General features: G+C 41.4%; 1 protein-coding gene across 1 annotated transcript in view; it reads right to left on the reverse strand.

The window, feature by feature from the left end:
• slc16a10 (solute carrier family 16 member 10) overlaps positions 1-21,795 on the reverse strand; it is a 32,313-nt gene that overhangs the window by 2,828 nt on the left and 7,690 nt on the right. The window contains exons 2-5 of the mRNA XM_056405249.1: positions 11,309-11,453; positions 8,694-9,123; positions 2,101-2,244; positions 1,193-1,421 (exon numbers count right to left, since the gene is read on the reverse strand). Coding sequence (XP_056261224.1) covers positions 1,193-1,421; positions 2,101-2,244; positions 8,694-9,123; positions 11,309-11,453 — 948 coding nt within the window. The remainder of the gene's footprint in view (positions 1-1,192; positions 1,422-2,100; positions 2,245-8,693; positions 9,124-11,308; positions 11,454-21,795) is intronic.

The raw sequence follows: 21,795 nt of genomic DNA on the forward strand, positions 1-21,795 counted from the left end.
CGACCAGAGACGGGCAGAGTTATCATGTTATCACGACTCCAACAGGGGTCAGGAAAAGGTCAATAAAGGTCAAAGTACTTAAACCCCGTCTTTAGTGGAACAACAGTAGAAACAGCTACTGTATGAGACATTAATATAGATGCAGTTTATCACTTGGGAGTTTGGCCTGAAGCTTCGACCCACAATCACAACAATGACCTTACTGGAGCCTGAAGGGTTAATAATAAACTGGATTATTAGAGGGATACTCTGTGTCTGTTGATGCTGATTTTGTCAGCTGAGGCAGTAACCACGTGACAGCGAATAAAGGCATGGAACTACTTTCTCAAGATCACCAAACAGTGTTAAAAACATTTTAATTCCAGTTGTTGCTCGCAGGTGAAAGGAGCATGATTTTACCAGCCTGACGCTACAAATGAGGATGGACTCAACTACAACAGCTTGACCGTGATCTGATTTGCATGTTACATGTACATGACACTGACTTCTGTCATTTCCATCCAGTGTTTTCAAGGTTCAGGTATTTTTTCAGCAACTGCGAGGTGAAAAATGAAACACTAGGTGGCGCAAAAGGCCTGTGAGTATCCGTGTGAGAGCGACCGCTGTTCTTCTTCATCTCTGGACAGTGACTGAGAGCCTCTACAGAACGCTGCAGGAATGTTTTTGTGTCAGGGGGCAAAGGTCACAAGACCACTGAAGGTGCTACACCAGCTCCATTTTAAAAGTAATAAAGTCAAAACTACTTTATTTGTGAGAAGTCTGAAAAGAAACAGCAGGAAAGTGTAGACAATAATATAAACACAACACATTCAGACACATTTTTACAAAATAAAACATTTGCAGCAGGAAATAAAAACAACTGACTGTTTCATCTCCAACAGTCGTTTGGCCTTAGATTATTCAGCAGATTTGGGATAACAGTGGAAAGACCAACTTTACTACAAAGACATGGTCTTGATTTATTCATTTAAAGATAAACTGATATATTCATTTCAATAATAACAATAAAATTTGTTTTTCTGGCTTTTCACAGCAACATAAACACGTGCATGTTCTCCAGCTGGTTCAAAGAGGTTCTCTGAACCACCGTGGATTACTAGATCTGAACATGGTTAACACTCAGTCTGACTTCAGCCGTCATATAAACGTATATTCGATGGGTCACTGTGAGAATTGACACAGTCTGTATTACCTGCGATGGGCGGCCCCACGGTCATGGGCACAGACATCAGGCCCAGCAAGAAGCCGATGGCCTGGGACACGTCTTTGGATCCGACCAGCTCGAAGGCGATGGGCGCCATGATGCAGATGAAGCAACCGTCAAACAACCCCATCAGCAGGCACACGGCAATCAGCCCGCCGAAGATTTTGCACAGCGGGATCATCATGGACATGATGCCGATGACGAAGAAGGACGTCACCTGGGAGGAGGTGAGAGGTGAGAGGTGAGAGGTGAGAGGAGGGTGTATTCAAATGCAAACTGTTCAAAGCTTTATTTCCTCATTTGATGGTTTAATTACGGAAGAAATCTCGAGAATAAAATCATAATATTTCAAGAAAAAATTCATAATATCACAAGAATGAACTAATTATCAATGAATTAATAAACTTCAACGTTAACGCCGAGGTCACAGCTATGACAGTCTAAATAAATGAGACTAAATGCTTTTTTCCAGGTGATTTGTAATACATGTATTCTAAACACTAGGTACATGCAGTACATTGTGTGTTAGCAAGTTATGAAACATTAATGTTATGTCATTCTTCTGGCTGGAAATGTTTTTAATTGGTCAGAGGTTTCAGGAAGTCATGTGACCAACTATAACGAGCTACGAAGTTTCCAGTTATGGTCAGTTTCATTTTAATTGAAGAGCTTCATTATGAATAGACCATCACATGTTCATCTAAATGCTGTTTCAGAGTTTTCAGAGGAATTAAAATTTTTGAATATCAGCATAAATTGGAAACTATTCGCAAATTCAGCAGAAAAAAAAATCTGTCCCGTACTGGCTGAACCGTGACTCACAGTATCAACCCGTCCAGTATGAAGGACACAGCGACACGACGGCGTGTTTACGAGAGACGGAACGAGGCACTCACCTGCAGGTAGACCTTGTTGGGTCCATTGACGTAGTCCGCCACCTGACCGAAGATGAGACGGCCCACGCACGACGTGATGCCGATGCACATGAGCAGAACCTCTTTACGGGCTTCTTTTCCAAACGTCTCCTCGACGTGCTGCATCTGTGGACAGTCACGGAAACAGATAACACACTAATTAAAACATTCACAACAGAGGTGAATAGAGGTAGAACTTTACAGTCCTTCGGAGGGGCCATAGCTGCTGGAAACCAGTATTTTCCAGTTTTCAATTGACAAAAATCTGAATCCACAGCGCTGAGTGTGACAGATGTGTTGAGCAATGGTCAAATCACTCGCGGTTTAGCGGTAGTGACTCATAACCCAGTGCAGACAGTATGTAGGATTGTATAAGGAAATGAAACAAATTGCTGTTTCATGTACAACAGTCATTTGGTCTGAAATTATATAAATAAATATATATATAAATACATTTTGGATAATAGTGGAAAGACCAACTTTACTACAAAGACAGAGTCATGATTTATTCATTTAAAGATAAACCGATATATTCATTTGAATAATAACGTAAACGTGCAGGTTCTGTATAAGAGAAGAAGAAGACTTGGAAAATGGACATCACGTATGGAGTAAATAGAGGAACATTTTTAAACTTGATTGAAAAACTACCTGCAACAAACTGTCTAAACTCAAATCACACCAACATAATTTGACCCAGCTCTAAACAGAACCATCAAAACCAACTGAAAGCTGTTCACTTAAACGTCGTTAACTTCCTTCTGCCTCTAGGTGTCTCTCAAACAAACAATAACAAGAGACGGCGTTGGGTGACGTCATGAAATAGCGTGGGATCATGGGAGAAATCATGTTCACGGACGAGGTAATGTATTTATTTTGTCACATTATTTCACTTGACGTCTTTGCATTGTCATGAAATAGCGGCTCGGAACGTTAGCTAGCATAATGCTAAATTTACTGACTTCACAAAATGTTGCTTAATGTCAAGCAAGTTAAAAACATAATTTTCCTCCATATGTTGAATGTTGGCCGATGATTTTAGTGATTCAGACAGACATGTTAGTTTAGATCTCAGCAGATATTTCATCATTCAGCCGGTTTTATTTCAGGATCTACATGTGATGGGCAGCGTTTTGCATACTTTCTGTATAAATATGGGGTGTAACCATAAGTGAGGTTTGAAATATTTAGCAGTGACGAGGCCAAGAAATTCCCCGTCTTCCTTAACAGAGTGGTGTCTCCCCCATGCTCTGTACCGTATCAGCCATTTTCATGGAGGAGTTTGTTGTTGCTACCATGGCACAGGCTACTACCCATCTGCACCCGTGTCCATATTTCAACATTCCTCATTTGTCTTCTGTGGATGTTACTTTCCACTTCAGACTGTGAGGCCCAGATGTTCATTTTCCAGACTGCCTGCTGTATCTGTGTCTTTCCTCTCCCAAAGCGCAGATTTGTGAGGCCCAGAGTTTTGAGAGCCAGAGGAGAAGAGGGGGCCTATTGTGTGGAGTCCTGCCAGATCCTTCTACCTCCAGGCAGGCCGCGGCAGTCCCGCTCAAAGGGCCGGTCTGTCTGCTCCGCACCCGCCTCATCACCCTCTACCAAGTCACACATCCATCAGCGAAGACCTCTGGATGACTTCTCGTCTTTGTCAATACGCCACAGCTCCGGGCTCTGTATTCATTCCCGTCCTGCTCAGAGGGGATTCTCCCATCCGAGAAAAAATGTGCACACATGCATCAGCAGGGTTACCGATTTTCAGAAGTTCTGTTTGAAAGGTTAAACTTTATATTTATTACTGCCTCTGGGCGTAAAGCAGTGACGGGTTGGTAAACAGTCACTGCTTTACAGTTAATGTAAGAATGTTGTTTTTTAATGCGTAAAAAATCAGGAGTATTTTCTATATTTGCCAGGTGAATTCTACATAATAATTTATGTTTTATGGTTAAGTACCCTGAGATCCATCCATCCATCCGTTAGCTACACTGCTCATCCTTGAGGCTCTGTCTATCCTACAGGTAACGTAGAGTCACCACTGCAGCTGCATGTCTTTGAACCGCTTTTCTTTTACAGTATGTGGTTTTGTCGCTAAATTCACTGACGTTATGAAGTCGAGACGTCGGGCCTGTTTTTTCCCACGTTGTTTCCTGTAAAACTACAACAAACTGGCAGGTGAAAACTGTTCAGTTTGAATGACTCTCAGAACATTACTCACTATTTCTTCACTCGTGAAATTCATTGCTTCTGTTTATGTGAATTATTTCTCCGACTGACTCGTCATCTGTAGGAACACACTGTGGTGTAATGAGTTGATTAACCAACACCACAAACATACCCCCCCCCCCCCCCCCGGATAAGATCTGTCTGGTCAGCTGTGTTGTCATATGATTGATTACTGGACAGACGTGAGGAGGAAATCTATAAACAGTGTAAGAGTGACCGGCTGGGTAAAAGCTACTGGACGTTCCAGGCAGACGCGAGAAGACATTCCCTATTGAACTCTCTGACTCGTTCACACACTGCATCAATTATGTCTGTTATGTATTCGAGGCTTCCTGCGAGGTTGCAGGATGGTGCTGTGTCCCGTGTTCGGTCATTATGAATAAAAAGACAGAAAAACAAAGAGCACCTTTGCTCCTCCTGTGTCTTTAATGAGATTAGATGCTCATATAGATTCAGCAGTGCTCGCACCACCCTGTTATCAGGGAGTTTTGACATTTAAACACAAGCTGATGAATCCTCACCAACTATCAGTCTGTCTCCAGTCTCCAAACACTGCTGCTCCCTGTTTGTCTACCCCACATTACAAAAATAGTTTATTTAAAAGGTCTTTGCAAACATTTGGAAAAGGTAACTTCATTTAAATTGATAGACGAAGCACTGTTGCTTATCAGAGCTGCTTTTAAGAGCAGTTTGCAGCAGGATATAAGTTTGTTTGCTGATGGAGGGCGTGGGCGTCTTCGATCACGTTTTCAGGAACACGAGTTCACATTCATGTGATGCACCTCGGAGCCTGACAGGTGGCCTTGTGGCACAGAACATTATAGCCCTGCAAAATAAACACACACACACACTCACACACACAGGCTCAAACACACACACATGCATCAATGCAGGCACCTGTTTTCCTAATGAATGATGCATGATTCAGAATGCATGACTGATAGAGTGATAAAGTAAGAAAGGTGTTGAAGTAAAAAGAAATGAGACTCCACGCTAGGGTTGCACGGTATACCGGTACCAGTATAGTACCGCGATACTAGAGTTTTGAAAACGGTACTATACCGGCATTTAAAAACAAACGGTACTTTTATTTCATTTTATTGAATGCAAATGAATTGGTAAATTGGAGCCTGTCTCTTTAAGCAAAGCGAGGCCAGCGAGTGTGACGTAGTTGCCCGAGAGGATGTAAGCCGCGTCCCACGCGCACTCGCATGTTTAGACTGAGGAGGAGAGAGAAACGAAAGGTCGCGTCTTAGACAGACGGAGCGGGTTGAAGAAAATACCGTAGATAGAGATGGCAGCTGCAGAAAAGCCCGTACTTGTGGTCAAAATAGGGGCCCGAAGTTCGGTGTGGAAATATTTCGGGTTCAAACCGAACGATAAAGGCGAGCCACTGAACCCAGAGGCACCGCAGTGCAAGCGGTGCTACAAAGTGTGTCTCGCAGAAGGAGCCAACACTTCAAATCTGTCGAAACATTTAAAGGACAACCATGCGGACTTGTTCCGAGACTTCAGTCAAGAACGACAGGTGATAATGTTGTTCACCTGTTCACTGCACTGTAATGTCAATGAAAGAAGTACAAAGCCCCTCCCAGCCCAGTAGTAAACCTACAGTAGCCTGCAAACAGAGAGCTAAAACATGTCCATGGTTAATAAATACATTAAAAAATATATTTTTAAAAATTAAATTACATTCTTTAAATATTTAAATAACCCATTAAGGCAATACATAATATAATGAAATATTTTTTACAAAAAGTATCGAAAAGTATCGAAAAGTATCGAAATACATATTGGTATCGGTATCGAAACAGAAATTTGGTATCGTGACAACCCTACTCCACGCTGGCTGCAACACGTCCTGCTCTACTGAGGCTGCAAATGGTGAGTCCAGAAGGAAGATGTAGGTCTTTGAGACGCTAGAACCTGGTGTGTTATCGTTATTAAATGTTATTGTTAAAGTTATAATCTGTAACTTTTCCACAGAATTCAGCTGCTGGTAAAAACCTCCTGAACGTCTGGTTCAGTACAGACTCTGGTGAGTAGCAGGACGGTGTGTGTAGATTCAGTCAGAATAAAGTACGATGTGTGCACACAATACTTGTTGGAGGGAAAATTCATTGTGTGTTTTGATGTTTTAACAAGAAAAATATCGAATATCAGCAGATTTCCTCACAGAAGTCAAACAAAGGTGTAATTAATGACATTTACGGAGGCACCAGAGCTCCTGCTGCAAAAAATAAATCTATAGTTGCTGGAAATAACACGACATGCTGCATCAGTTAACCACAGAAATAAGAAAAACTAAATGACTAGCTGGCACATCACCAGCACTCTCTTGAAACCTACTTTAATTGTGTATTTTAGGGTGAATTTTCAGAACTTTCAGAACCCTAACCCACATTCTCTCAGCTCTCTCTTTTTGGCTGTTGAATGCTCATTAAACATCTAACACTCCTCCAGCCCACACACCACAGCCCTGCAGGTGCTCCTCATTAAACACACTGAAACAAGCTTCATCTCAAAGCAAGAGACAGCTTTGTGAAGAAAAGACACGTTCTGTATGATGCTACGGCGATTATCTGTCTGGGCGATCAGATCAAACTTTCCCGTTTCCCGTTCTTCTGTTATTTCTGCACATTAAGCAGCAGAGAGAGTATATTTAAATTCTTCTACCACTGTACCCCGGGTGCTACCACACCTTTATCAACAACATTACAGGGCAAACACAGCCAGCGTCTTATCTCAAATTCTCAGTAAAGTGTGTATGTCCCAAATTGGACTTTACTCTTTTATAGTCTTTATGTGCACTGTAACAAGGCTCGGCATTAAGAGCGGGGGGGGGGGAGAACAGCTGCTGGGGGTTTAAAGGCCAGAGCTGGCGCTGAGGCTGTAGCCGGGCCCCTGTGGCGTCCCAGTCTGAGGGAAAAAGTGTTGAGAAAACAGGCTAGGGTCCCCGGGACAGGCCGATCTCCCTCCAATAACAGAGTCACCATGTCCAAACAAACAGTCACCCCCTGAGCCCGTCCAACACATCCCGCCTCTCCTCTGCAGCCTCCTCGAGAAAATGTTTCCCCAAAAGTCCCAGTTTCTCCTTTTTTAAAAAAAAAAAACAAAAAAACAAAAAACAGGCTAATTCTGGAAAGCTACATCTGTCTACGGACCCGTGTCTTTGACTGAAATAAGAGCTGCAGGCTGAGTCCTTCCTGTCATATTTAGCGACGATCTCCAGGACCACACAGCTAGTGTCTCACATGGACACAATGCTGCTGTGAGAGAGTTTGGAAGCTGCTGTGATCCACAGTTGGTCACATTAAGGGTTCAGGATTAGATGTAAACATTTAGACTGAACATAAAAGTCTTTTGGCTCCAGGTTTTGTCCGTGTTTATGTATGACACATGTATGTCACAGTCTGTCCCTCCTGAGTGACGGTCATATGACAAATAGACCTTTGACCTTTTGGATATTAAATGTGATCACTTCATCTTTTTATCCTGTCAAGACATTTATGTTCAACTGTGTCGTAATTAGCGAATGAATTTATGAGTTTTGGCTAAAAAAGGTGTCGTTTCTGTGTTCAGGATCATTTGTTAAGATGAAACCAACAGAACAAGATCATTTTTTAGAATAAGAGTTTAAAGAAATGAGCGACCCGCTGGAGAAAAATGATCACTAATTAGAGTAGTGTACTTTATCTAAAAGGGGACGTCATTTCTGCACAATGAAAGATCAAAAGCAACATTTGTGAGGTGTTTAAGTTAAAATAGAAAGTTGTTTTCTGTCCCGCTACAGTCTATTACAATAAGAAGTGTCTTGTGCTGTATCGTTCTTCTCATCAAAGATTTGAGAGAGTTTTTTGAGAACCTTTGCCTTTCTTACACCTTCCTAATTGGCAGAGACAATCTTGAGTACACTTCCATAGTCATAAACCATCTAGTGAAACCTCCCCCCGCTGTAACACTCTGTACCATCACTGTATGTTTGGAAGACCCTGGCTTTAGTGCATACTCCTCCCCTCTCACCTTTCACATTAATAAAGCTCACGCAGCTAGTATGTGTTTTGATATCTGTGTTGTTGAAGCTCCCAGTTGACCTCTCGCCCTCATTCCACCCTCGTGCCAACGAGCACATCCAAAACATGGCATCAGGATACTGGGAAATCCCACCACGGAATCCCTCTGTTGGCATTTACGTGCTGTTATTTGTCATTGGACTGACCTTCGACCCGGAGTGTGGGGTGATGATACCCGGTAACACAGTAAACACATAAACACGCACTACCTGTGGAGGCCGGCGAAAGTAAGTCTGACTGAGAGCAGACGAGAGGAGAAAGTAGAAAACACAAACCTACCAGATGGACGTAAGGCACATAGTAGCCGTAGAGCGCTGCAGGAACACCAAACGCCCAGATACGATATCCCAAAGACTTCCAGATGTTGAGGTTGAAGACCTGGTTCATGGGTGGGCACCGACTGCCTGTTTGGGTGGTGGGGGATTTGAAGGGCAGGAGGGGCTTGTAGGTGAAGCCTGCCAGCATCAGCACAAACATAAGGATGCAGAGGACGCGCATGGTGTTGTGGAGGCCCACTTTCTCCAGCAGCCCTGACAGCAGGAAGGGTAAAGTGATGGTGAAGATGCTGCTGCCGGCCGTCACGATGCCATTCACCAGACCCAGGCGCTTCTTGAAGTAGTGGCCCAGGATGACGAGGCTGGGCTGGTAGGCGAAGGAGCAGCCGCAGGCGAACACGATGCCATAGGTGAAATACATGGGACCCAAGGACCTGTGAGAGAGCACAACAACCACATATGTCACTGTACAGCCTTTTGAACATACAAACATATGAGCTGTTTGTATATGGCTAATTCTGAAGTGTTTTTGCTGCATTATCCAGATGAATCAAATAATTAATCAACTAAACACATGTTTTGTTCTTCTCTTTGTTTAATTATCTGCACATTCAATGGCTAGATAATAAGAACTAGAATCACATCCTCGAGGTTGTATCCCTCCGCCACTCAGACTAGTTCCAGGTTAAATCCCTGTTTATCTAGAGTCATATAAAATATAAACCATTCGTGTGAAGTTCAGACAGATGGTTTCAAATCAAATCCCCCGATGGTTGGTGAAGGTGTCCCTCAATCATCAACATTAGGCCCTCTGCTATTTGCATAAATAAAGTTAATTTTCCAGCTGAGCATTGCAATGTCCATGTGACGTGTCCAGTGATGTCTGGACATAATATAGTCTGTAATTTACTTCATTTAAAAAAAGAGATCGAACAGTAAATTCAACAACTTAAGATGAAAGTGATTTTTGTCCAGTGGAGCAGGTTCAAATAAACGCAGGATTGTGCTCCTGTTTGAAGTACATAAATCCGAGTTACCTGCTTTATGAAAAAGCTTTATGACAGGAAAAAAAAGCACACAAAGAAGAAATATTGCACCTTGCACTGTCCAGTGCAGCCGGCTATCAGCCTGCCCCTTGCTTGACACTCACTTGATAAGCACTAATTCATTTATGACTCATTTATTGCACTAGAAAGCGATGACCGTGTTAGAGCGCCGCTTCGTTTGGATCAGATATTTCTGTGTCTTGGTGTGAGTGTTTCCTCACCTGTGCGGGATTCCAGGAAATTATTAACAACAGTGTGTTAAATACAGATGTCTGTTAAGTCAAGACCACCCACGCTGCAGAGGGAGGTAACACGATGGTGATATACCAAATATTTATATATTTGCAGTATTATCAACTGAGTGTTTTCAGTTGCTAATGCAAACCGAACATTTCCTACTGCTGCACCTTCACATTGAAAGCATTTAACTGGTGAAACACGAGTTGACTTTTATTATGAAGTAGTCACAGAAAATGCAACGTGTTTGTCGGTGAGCTTCCAGCTTTGTTCATCATAATCATAATGTTTATGGTTACTCACAGATTGATGGGTTATTAATGATTATTACCAGAATTCTTTATTAAAACGACAATAGTTTGTTTTGCTGCCCCCGCAGTTCTGTGACCTGTAGTATTAATATTAAATACACCAGGACCGAAATCTTGAAGTGCTTGAGTGTTTCCCAAATAGAGAATGAATAAATGCCACTGTAATGTAATTGTAAGCAGCTATATCGACATTTTTAGTGTTTATAAATATATTAATCACAACTATAACTTCGGTTTTAAAAGCTCTCCTATGAAACATATATAACTGGCATATAAGGATTAATGAATATTAGATAATGCAGCATTGTCTTCATAGGTTTCAAAATGTGAATGATTTGCACGTGTTTTAACAGTTATTAAATGTTTTATAACATGTTTGTAATAATAAATCATAGATTTTATATGATTACATTTACTGTGTTATCAAATATTAATGAAGTGTTCATTAACTACATCAATTACAGAGACTTCATAGGAGTTTTCATTGTTAACAAATTGATTAATTAACACATTTTAAATATCCTTATACATTCTTACAACTACACCATTGTTTCATAGATTAATCTCACCACAAAGTACCGTAATTTAGTAATTTTCAGTTATATCACATGATCCTCCTCAGCAGAGTTTGCCCAGTTGTAATGGGATGATAGCTGTTTAAATTTCCCCTCCTCCGAGGACTTGAAAGACTTCCTGTCTGCGTTGGCTTTAAACTGAGAGATGGGCGACTCCATCCATTTTAAGTGGTGTTTGGTTCATTTGCAGGGCAGCACTGGTGACTCTCTTCTACAGGAAGTAGCTAAGGTCAGAAGTCACTAGATTTGTCACTAGGCTAGGCCAAAACTCATTTTGAACTTTGAAAGAGCAACGGCCAATGGGGAAACTCCAACACTAGCATGACTGACGCTATGACTTCATCAGTTAGTCAGCGACAGGCATTCACGCTTATGCGGTCAAACCATCTCCATTTAGGAAACAGCTCTTGATCTTTTAATGTAAAAACTATAAAGGGTTTTCTTCCTTACGTGACAAAGGAGCTGGCCAGGAGTCCAACCAGGCCGACAGCGGCGCCGCCCACTGCAGTAACTCTACAGCCGAGGATGTCAGTGCAGACGCTGACAATGGGGGAGCAGAAGAAGATCATCCCCATGGAGAGGGAACCCACCCACGCTGCAGGAGAGAGAGAGAGAGAGAGAGAGAGAGTGAATGAATGGCGAGCTGTACGTGAGACTGTATGTGAGTGATGATCATTTCACATTCAAAACAGACACCAAACAAAACCAGGGCAGGATGGTGTTCAATATTACAGATGCCACACAAACACACATGCAGACACACACACTGTACAGTCTGTTTACTCAGGAAACCAGCTGCCATGTCAGGAGTTTCCTCCCTTAGATAGTGGTCATAAATTACACTCCATGTTGTTTGTATCTGCCTCCATGTGTCTTTGTAACCTTGATGAAAACAGCTCTAGAGATGCCACTTGGCTTTTCAAGACAAAGTGCGCAATGACAACAGCAGGAAGACAACACCGAGTGGACAGGAAAGAGTGATCAGGAAAACACTTGGGCCTAATATCAACACAGATACGGTGGGAATATAATTTACCTCATGTGTACATCATGATGTAACTCGCTTACCGCCCTCACTAAGAAATAATACAGGCAAATAAACACAGTACATCCAATTTTACCATTAAGAAGTTCCACTCATATCATTCCTAGAGATACTCAATGGTCACCCTCTTTGTCATTGGGTTGTTTCAGCATTGGCTTGGAGTTTACACATTTACATCAGAAACCCTGGAGCATGATGGGAAATGTAGGATCGAGGAGCTGGTTGCACAAAACACCTTAAGTTAAATCTGAGTTACGGTTCTATGAAATAAAAACAGTTGAGAAAAACACCCTTAAGTGTTTTTTAAAAAAAAAAAAAAGTATATAAGGTTTTCTCCTTATCTTAGTCTTACACCTAAGGAATCACTTAAAGTCAATTAAATTGTTGCTTAGTGACTTCAAAACAACAGCAGGATGAGATAACAGCTTCTTTAATGTTACCGGAAAAGTGACAACAGGTATCACAAGTGCTAATGGCAGCAAATCAGCAGTCTCCATGGAAACAGTAGAATTTTATCGCATCGTAAAATCACTTTCGCTACTGCAAATACCATCTAAGAGATTCTGTGCAACACCCTCATGTAACTCCCTCAGCTAAGGAGAAATTAAACCTGAAGTGTCATGCTCGAGCAGACAACTGGCTCCAGTCTTTTTGAAGCTTCATGATATTTTTGCTGCTTCAATTCTGACCAGTCTTTGTAAAAATCTTTTCTTGTAAATGCAATGCTGCAGTAATATCGTCGTATTGACAAACCTTAAGTTCAGGTTTGTATAAAATCTCTTGTTACTGCTTTACCTGGGCTCGCTGACCAACCTCAGTAAGATTAGATTGTATTTTCTTAGGGAGGGAAAATTAGGCTTCAAAGGTCGTTTTTTATTCTTTTCCTACAACATTATTTCATGTTTTCGGAGCAGACAGCCAGTTATTTCTTGTTCAAGTCAACTAGTGATAATTTTTTTCCTCTGAGAAATGTCAGTAGAACTAAAACTGTGACCATCAGGACAACAGCAGGAAACATCTGCAGTGTTTGCTCAGTGCTTGGTCGGCAGTCTTCTGTCAGTCTAAGGTTAAATACCAGTGTCACATGCTGCAGCAGGCCTCTAATATGTGTTTAGATACATGGGACACATTGACAGCCCTGCAGATAAGCAGCGCTGGAATAGTAACAGCAGAGAAGGACTTGATAATATTGAGATTTATCAAAGAAAACAAAAATCTAACAGACTCAGAGAACTTGAAAAGCTTTTGACCTTATCTCAAGTTGTTTTTATATTACTGGGCGGACATCATGTGAGATGTGCTGGAAACAACTCTTCTCTAGAAATGCTTACGTGCGCACTGCGAAGTAACGCTGACTAAACACACAGGTACACAAATTGTGCAAGCCCACAGAGCAGCACCCTTTGACCGTGGAGAGCACGGGAAAGCTTGGAGGGGGTGACATGTTTTGGCAGGGACGACTACCTGGGACATCTCTAGGCCTCCAATCATACCACAGTCCTATACTAAATAAAGACGACCACAACAAGCATGCACATGGGACGAAAGAGAAGGAGGTGTTGACGTTCTTTTTTCTCTGTGGAAAAGCTAGTTTCAGTGTTGAAGTTGTCTGTTTCTTACGATAAGTAAGGGGAAACCACCGTGTCAGGTTTCAGGTTTATTACTGGTTTTGCTGTCCCCCTGTTTATTCTGAGAATCCTCATCTCACCCCACGCTGTCAGAGTATTACACCTCTCATGTTTCCCCATGAGACAGAAGTAATAAAGCAGTTCAGAAGAAAAACACCCACTACCCTGACACAGTTAGTCATAACTGTACTGTCTAGTTAATCTGCAAGGCTATAGTGCTAAGAAAAGCAAACTTTAAAATGGATGGGGTCCAATTTGTTTTCATTCCTTAGCCTGTCTGAGTGTAGCTGTTGTCACGCTTGAGTGCTCACAGTAACAATGTTTACCATGGTTACTTTAGTTTTTGTGTTATTATGCTATAGCTAACATTTGCTAGCATGCAAAATTGCACTGGATTCAAAGAAAGCTGAGGTTGATGGGAATGTCATTAGTTTTGCAGTAATTTAGTTATAAATCAAAATATTTTTCAAATTGAGCGGAAGATGGTGCTGGATAAAAGTGTGTGTGGGGAGGTTTATTTGAACAGTTTAAGGTAACTGCAGATAACTCAGTATCACACGTTTAACAACAATTAAATGACGATTAAGAGATTTACCGAGAGAAGAATCTAATGGAAAAACCAGAGATAGGCGCTTGAGCTGTTTTATCACCAGCTTCGTTATTGTGTAGTTTGTCCAGCAGAGAGCGCTGCATCTCCCCTTTGATCCCTGCGACTGACTGAACGCATCACAGCTCAGCTGACCACTACAGAGCGGGAGCAGAGTCCGCATTTGAGCATCTGTGTCTTTGTGGAAAGACGCTCATTTCCATGTGTAATATATCACTTGATTGATTACGGTTTGTTTTCCCACACTGCTGTGCATCAGTTCAGAGGTATGAGTTGTATACACTGCACAGATGCTGAAGTTTGAGTGGTTCGATACTCATTTCATTCATTCAGTGTTAAAAAACGGAGCCAAACTCAGAGTCTGAGTTAAACCAAACCTGAACTGATTACAGATGTTTACTGGACACAGTCAAACACATTTTTATACTTCCACATGTAGAAATACTGACGCGTAACCTACATGCACCTCTCTGGTTTCCCAGTGTGAGGACCTCTTCCAGACACCAGTCACGAGAATGGCCCAAATTCAATGGGATCCGCTCTGCCTGGGCTCATATTTGTGGGGATATCAGCTCCCTTTAAGCAACATAATGTAATAAATGGCAGTGAAGTAGAAAGGCAAAGAATCCCTCAAAGACAACAGGAAATTGTTGTTATGGTTTCATCTGCCGGCTCTCTTGATTTAAAAAGCATTTACGCTTCAGACAAAGAGGAATTCCAGATTGAAAAATGTAATTTCAGGATCCTCTCTGTCCCAGTGACATCCACCGCTCGCCGCGGGCCCCGCTTGGACACTGAGACGGAGTTGCTCTAAGTCGTCTGTCTGCTCTGTTAAAGACTCCTTGCTGGAAACCACTGTGCTATGAACCCGATCACCCCGCGATGACTGAACCTACAGCAGTGAGCGCTGCATAACACCCTGCCTCCTGTAAACCAGAAATGATGTGTTCAAAAGCCTCTGATGTGACACTACTGACAGCTGAACTGCAGACTTTGACCTCAGAGTCCAGTTCCTCTGTATGTACAGGGCCTATCAGCTGTTTGACCCGTCTGTGCTGCTGCGAACAATACTTTTCTGAATAGATTGAAAGATGGATGTTATTTAACTATTATATAAAAATGGATATTGTTACAATATTTTTTACAAAATTGAATTGCCAATGTTTTTCATGGTTTTGGTGCCCACTCTTAGCTAAACTGTTTAAACAGTTTATTCATTACATTTAGCTGTTTCAACTGTTTCTCCATTTACTGTTAGGTAACCAAACATATATCTTTATCTAACTCTGTAACCACTGTGTGTCTCTGCTCGTTTGCTAACTTGTTTTCATACTCTTACTCAGATCACATAGTATTAATAAAGATGGACGTAGCCTCTGTGACGTCACCCACAGGTTTCTGAAGAGCGGTTTTGAAGCTCACCGTGGATGACTCCACCCCTAACTCCCAACTAATCCAAATATGGACATAACTTTAGTCCTTAATAAAAATGTAAACAGGTGAGTTAAATAAACAGTTGTCATGAAGGAGAAAATTAGACCAAAACTGTCTTTGTACCAGGATGTAAACATGTTTATTTCTGCTGTAAAGTTGGACATTTTAAAATGGGAGTCTATGGGGATTTACTCTAGTCTAGACTCTAGTGGCCATTAGAGGAACTGCAGCTTTTGGCTCTTCAGTGTTAACTTCATATTTAAGCTTCGGAGGTTGATGCTTGTTTGAAACTGACTTAGCTTGGCAATTCATGTACTGTGCAGTCAACCTATCACAGCCGGAAGCTTACTGGATATTTTTTAATTTATTAAAGATTACTATCACACCATTTCCTCCCTCCTAAACACCAATACTGTGTGTAGATATTTTTTAATCAGATCATCGTTTGTATTTTTTCAAAGTAGCTGAACTTTCCACGTATGTAACTGTCAGTGGAACAAGCACCACAGGTTAGCAATCACTGGCTGAGAACATCAAATAAGGCCGTGTGTGAAAGAGAGAATGGCTCTAATGGATCCTTTTTTCCATTTATTCATCCTAATGGTGAATAAATTCAGAGGGCGTGCATTAAAGCCACTGGCGGGAGCGTTATCTATTTACCAGAGTTAATGGAAACAACTAATGGACGAGGATACTTGGCTCATATCGCAGTGGTGCGACAGCCATTTTCCTGGCCTGGTCAAATAAACACCTTGTGCCTGTAGCACATTCTAGGAATCTATTAACTGAAGATGCGCAGAGTAATGAAGTCAGGCTTCATTTAACACCAGAGGAGAAGACTGTTACACTGAAATAAACACAAAGTGAGGAGATACGGTGTTAATGAAGGACCACCTAATGTTCCTCTTCACCACCTCAACGTGGAACCCAGGAAGGATCATTTCTCTCTGGGTGTTTTGCGATGAGGTAGCTGTAATGTTAGAGGAGCTATATGTAAGTTTTGCTATTGCTACATAGCTAGCGTTAGCATTAACAGCTGTTTACTTACCAGTCTAGAAGAAACATAGTGAGTTCAGCATCACACTTTGTTCCTTTACTCTCCAGAGGTGGAAAGAAACCTTCTCGTTTTACTTTTATTTCTATCTTTTCTTCGACTGAAATTAGCATGCTAACCAGCTAGTTGCGGCCCGGTCGACCTGTCTCATCACTGTAGCGTCCAGTCTGCCCTGAGGAAGTGGCGCTCCAACAATGGATGAAACTCTTGGCAGGACTGGTAAGTAAAGAACTGTTGCTGTTATATGAATATACAGTATATATAGTAAGTATGTGACCAATTTTCACAGAAGGAAGAGTTTTCAGCTTACAAAGAGTCTACGTGTTTCTGTAGCAGATAAAGAACGACTGAATAACGTCTATTTAGTGCCACTGAAGTTATGCAGATGCAGTGCAGTAGTTTTCTCCTTCGGGTGCTCCAGTTTCTGCAGAAACCCTGATTGTGGTTCAGCTTTTCAACTGAAACACAACAACAGATTAAAGAGATCTCACAGTGTGGAATGCAGACTAGTAGAACACGAGCTTCTCTACAGGTGGATGGAGTCGGTCTCAGGACAATGATCTTTCTCTAATATAATAAAGTATATTAGCTGATCATAGATAAATGAAATTAGATCAAAATAAAGGGAAAGCCATGTTAATTACACATCTGAATTTCAGCATGTCATAAAAATATAAAGAAGGTAGATGCTTGGTTTAGATATTTGGAGGACTTGTAAACTACCGCAATGATCATGTTTGAACTACATTTAAGCAGTATTGGTAGCAGACAATGGTAGTGTAATGTGTTTTGTTAATTTCTAACAACCTGCTACAAACTGTTTTGTTATTTCTCTGTGTTGCTGTAGAGCTCAGTCTCTTCCAGTGTGAAGAAAGCTGTAGCTTAACTTAAGGTGTTGAGCTTCCAGTGTTACCTGCAGTGTAACATACTGTCCTGGATGGAGACACATGCAGTACAGGCCCCAGACTCACTGGCTCTGCACAGACAGAAGGAATGATGGAGCTGCTCAATGGGCTGAACCGCTGCTGCAGTAGAACCTCCACCCAGCAGCCTGAGCAGCCAGCTCGCATTACAATCACAGTTTTAGACCCATGGGGTCAGGAAGTGAACCACACTGTACTGAACTCTCTGCTGGCTCCCACAAGGCAGAGCAAATTTTTTTCTCGGGTGAAGACGGTGAGAGGAAGAGGACAAAGAAAGAAAAGAGAAAGGGAGTTATGAAAAGTAAAGTAAAAGGTGTAGAAGTTGGTGTAGGGACCCTTGTGTTTCCCAGCTGGCCTTGGATTACATCCTGCCAGAGCTTTGTTTCCTACTGCTTGTCTCATTAGAAAGAAATTGGCAGCCCACTCTCCTTTTGAAAAAAAAAGAAAAAGACAAAGCAGAGCGAGCGGCAGGGTTAATGGGTTTACAAGCTGTGGCCTATGTTAAGCTAAACATGTTTGGCACATAGCTGAGACTCATTACTAATGTCCCGCCCTCCTGAGGGGAGCTGCAGTAACAGAAGATCAGCCACAGGCCCCGGATCATATATTACTACGTTAATATTAGTGGAGCGGTTTGGCGAAGGAAGGAAACAAACCAGAGCCACACGAAACATTACACAAGGTGAGCAGGATTATATTAATGGTCATAAATAAAATCAGTGGAGTCCCCCTTTAAGACTTATTATGAGACATCATTATTAGGGTGCAATTGTTCAAGGTTTTTTCATCATAATTAGGAGATGGAGGAAAATCTGTTGCAGCCTGAGCAGATTTTCTGATTCCTGCAGCTGCATGAAAGCACCGTGCCAAACCTAAAGTGGTATCACTGTATAACAACCACTCCTATTTAAGTATGACTTAAGTGTGACAAAGACCCCAGTGATAAGCCCAATCAGGGCCTCACTGTGCTGCAGACACACATCTGGCCCTGAGTGGACGACACAGCATCACAACCATTACTCCATCTTCAGCTTCAAGCAGCTGGAAGCCATTTATACAGAGCTGCTCCACTGGAGGCTCTGAAGGGGGAGAGGCAGTAAGAAATGCCAGTTTTTGTGTGCGCTCGCATCCCAACTCAGGTCCGTCATGTGCCGTCTGGCCTCACACCACAGGAAGTGAAAACTCCTGCTCCATGACACAGCAAAAAAAAAAAGAAGAAGAAGAAGAAAAAAGAAAAAAGAGTTGGGCAGCAGCCGCAGAGTAATTTATGGCTGTGAATAAAATAGTGTGCATGCTTGGAATGACTCTCTGCTGTGGATACAAGAGGTCCATATGAAAAATGTTAAATGGGAGTTGCATTCTGTGTGAGAGGGAAGAAAAAGGGGGTGGCGTGTCAGAGCTGGCTGGTGATTGGGGGAGATTTTCGTCCACCCCATTTTTAAGTGCACAGTATAGAGATGGCAACGAACCACCATTTGGACATGCTCCTCATCGAGTCTTTACTCAGTATCTCCAGAGGCGGTTGTCTATCTGGAGTCTGCATTAAGAGTGAGAATGAAAAAGCCACATCAAGGTGTTTTTCACTAATTCCTTCACGACAGGTGACTTTAGATAAAGACAATCAAAATAATAAAATCACTTATTAAATCACATATTAAAAATGCAGATCCAATAATAACCTTTTTTAATGTCAATAAATCTGTTTTCTATGGCTCCTCCTGTTGTTTACGGATGGTGTCTTCTACAAACACACACACAGCTCATAACGTCTGAATCTTGTTATCCTGTCACTTTGGTGGGGTGCTGCATGTAATGTATGGTGTCCATGATGAGTTGTGAGCTCTCTGGTACAAAGTGAATTACCTCCAAGACGACAGATCGTTTGGTGCACTCAGGGATGCACGTCTTTAATGTCCATGTTTCTTAATTACACATGGCTGATTGCAAAAATGGCAGAACTGTAACGGAAGTTCAATAAAATACATCAAATTGCATTGGCTGAATCAGATCTTAATGTCACATGAATATCGTTGACTCAACGACTCTAATGCTCCCTCTCAGTCGAGCAGGCCTTCATCTGTGTCTTCCAGCCCCTCAGGCTGCACTAGCTTGATGATGTGTGTCATGTGCAGGGGGTCAAACAATTGGTCCTTCTGCTGCCAATGAAGTGGTGCTCTGCCTCCGACATGTTTACCCTGCGTCAGGCTTTATCTCTTGACAACCTTCACCTAATCTCAAGCTTCCATGCGCCTGAGATCAAACAGCCGGTCAAACAGCAGGTCAAACATTAACCTGTGGATGTTTAAAGCTTGTCAAGGTTTTTTTGGGCTGATTTGATCAATGTAATGTTGTTTTTTTATATAGCTTAAGTTGCCACACAGGCGAGCTGTGTGAGTTCCTGACTCTAGTCTTATGTGAAACTTTTTAAACAAGAAATAAAACATTTCAGGGCTTTGCTGCTGCAGCATAGTCTGCTGTGACCAGTAGCTTATGATGGCTGTGTAACTGCTTTACTGAGTCAAGAGACTGACTTTATGACTGCTCCTGCTATTCTTACATTATATTTGCATTCATCATTATCCTGTAGTTGCCAAATAGTCTTCGTTCAGCAAAAGTTACACAGCTTTACGCTTTAATGCTGGACTCCTTAGTTACAGCTCACTGTCATTTCTACATCTCCACAATTGTATGGATTAAATAAATGAAATGCATGTTCACCAGTGAACTTTAGAGGAGTTTATAGGTTCCCTGTTCTCTCCCCGTTCTCTGTGGTAAACTGAGATAAGATAAAAGCTGCTGACTGTACCTTTGTATCTAATGTGCAGATATGAGAGTGGTACCTGACTCCTTTAGGAATCTGCATGGCTTTAGGAAGTTACTTATATTCTTAAACAAACACCGGCTTCTCTTTTTACAAACCAGGTCAGCACACTTACGGCCAGATGTTTATTTGAATATATGTAAATTTGCGGTGCAGTTTTCACTGACTGAGACCATAATCTGATTCGATTTTTGAAGCGAGGCTAGTACCGTGGTGAATATTTTGCGGACACTATACAGCAAAGTGCTTCATGTAGGTCCTCTGGCTTGACGGTTGCGTCCAGTTTAAAACTAAAATAATCCCAAATCTTTCTTTGCAATGAGAAGTGTGAAAAGAGTGGAACGGCAAATATATCGGATGGTTGTTTAACTTTCAGAAAATCTTAACATATCACCAACCCTAAATCCTATCGTAGTTATTTTGATTACAAAACTTTTAAATTGTAATGAAAAACTGTTAGCATTACTTAAAATATTTGTCTTAATTATTACATTATAAAGTTTTTTTATTCCATTCAGAGCCAATAATCATGGTAAACAAAATGTATATGATGTATAAGACAAATCAAAGACGTACAAAATATAGATGAGGTTGCATCAGAGGGTAAGTATACATATGTATATATATATATATATGTGTGTATATATTTGTCTATGTACATATGTATATGTGTGTTGCTTGTTTTCCATTTCTTTATTTCATTATCAATCTATTCTATTCATTCTATTAATAATTATATTGTATTTTATGATATTGATATTGTTATTTACATTTAATTTTCTTTGGTAATTTAATTCCATTGAATTATTGTAATTGTGCTTTGATAACACATTGACAATGGCATGCCAGTAAAGCCAGTTGAATTGAGTTGAATTGAGTAGAAGTAGTTACAGTAATCACTTATTGTTTGCATTAATAATTGCCTTCAATTTTCTTTCTAATAATAAGGTTTTAAGTCAAACTGTATATAAGCCTTTACTTAATGCTAAATTTCCACTACTACAGCCTTTACAATTCCATCTCCACAGTAGTTACGTCTCATTTTTGGAGGCAAAACTGACAGTGGAAATCCAGCGGACTTCATAATCACCCTCTATTAATATGGGTACTATTTTAAGCACAATCCTCCTGATGCGACTCCAGCCAGCTGAGATTGATTGATATTTACAGCATATGTGTTTGAGCAGTGTCACATATGGGCCTGAAAAACCAGCACCAAACCCCCTTAGTAAATCTGGCCCTTAGTTTTCTGCTGGAGAAACCCATAAAGACGTTTTATAAAGAGTCTGTGCTGCATGACAAAGACCCGGTAAAGCAGTGCAGTGGCAGCAGTTTACCGACCCAACAAAAGCCTAACTGACTGTAGCACTTTGCATTGAACTGAAAAGAATCAGGACAAACAGAAGAAATCTGAAGAGAGGGGAA

Source organism: Seriola aureovittata, chromosome 19, assembly GCF_021018895.1.
Source record: "Seriola aureovittata isolate HTS-2021-v1 ecotype China chromosome 19, ASM2101889v1, whole genome shotgun sequence".
Taxonomy (NCBI): Eukaryota; Metazoa; Chordata; class Actinopteri; order Carangiformes; family Carangidae; genus Seriola; species Seriola aureovittata.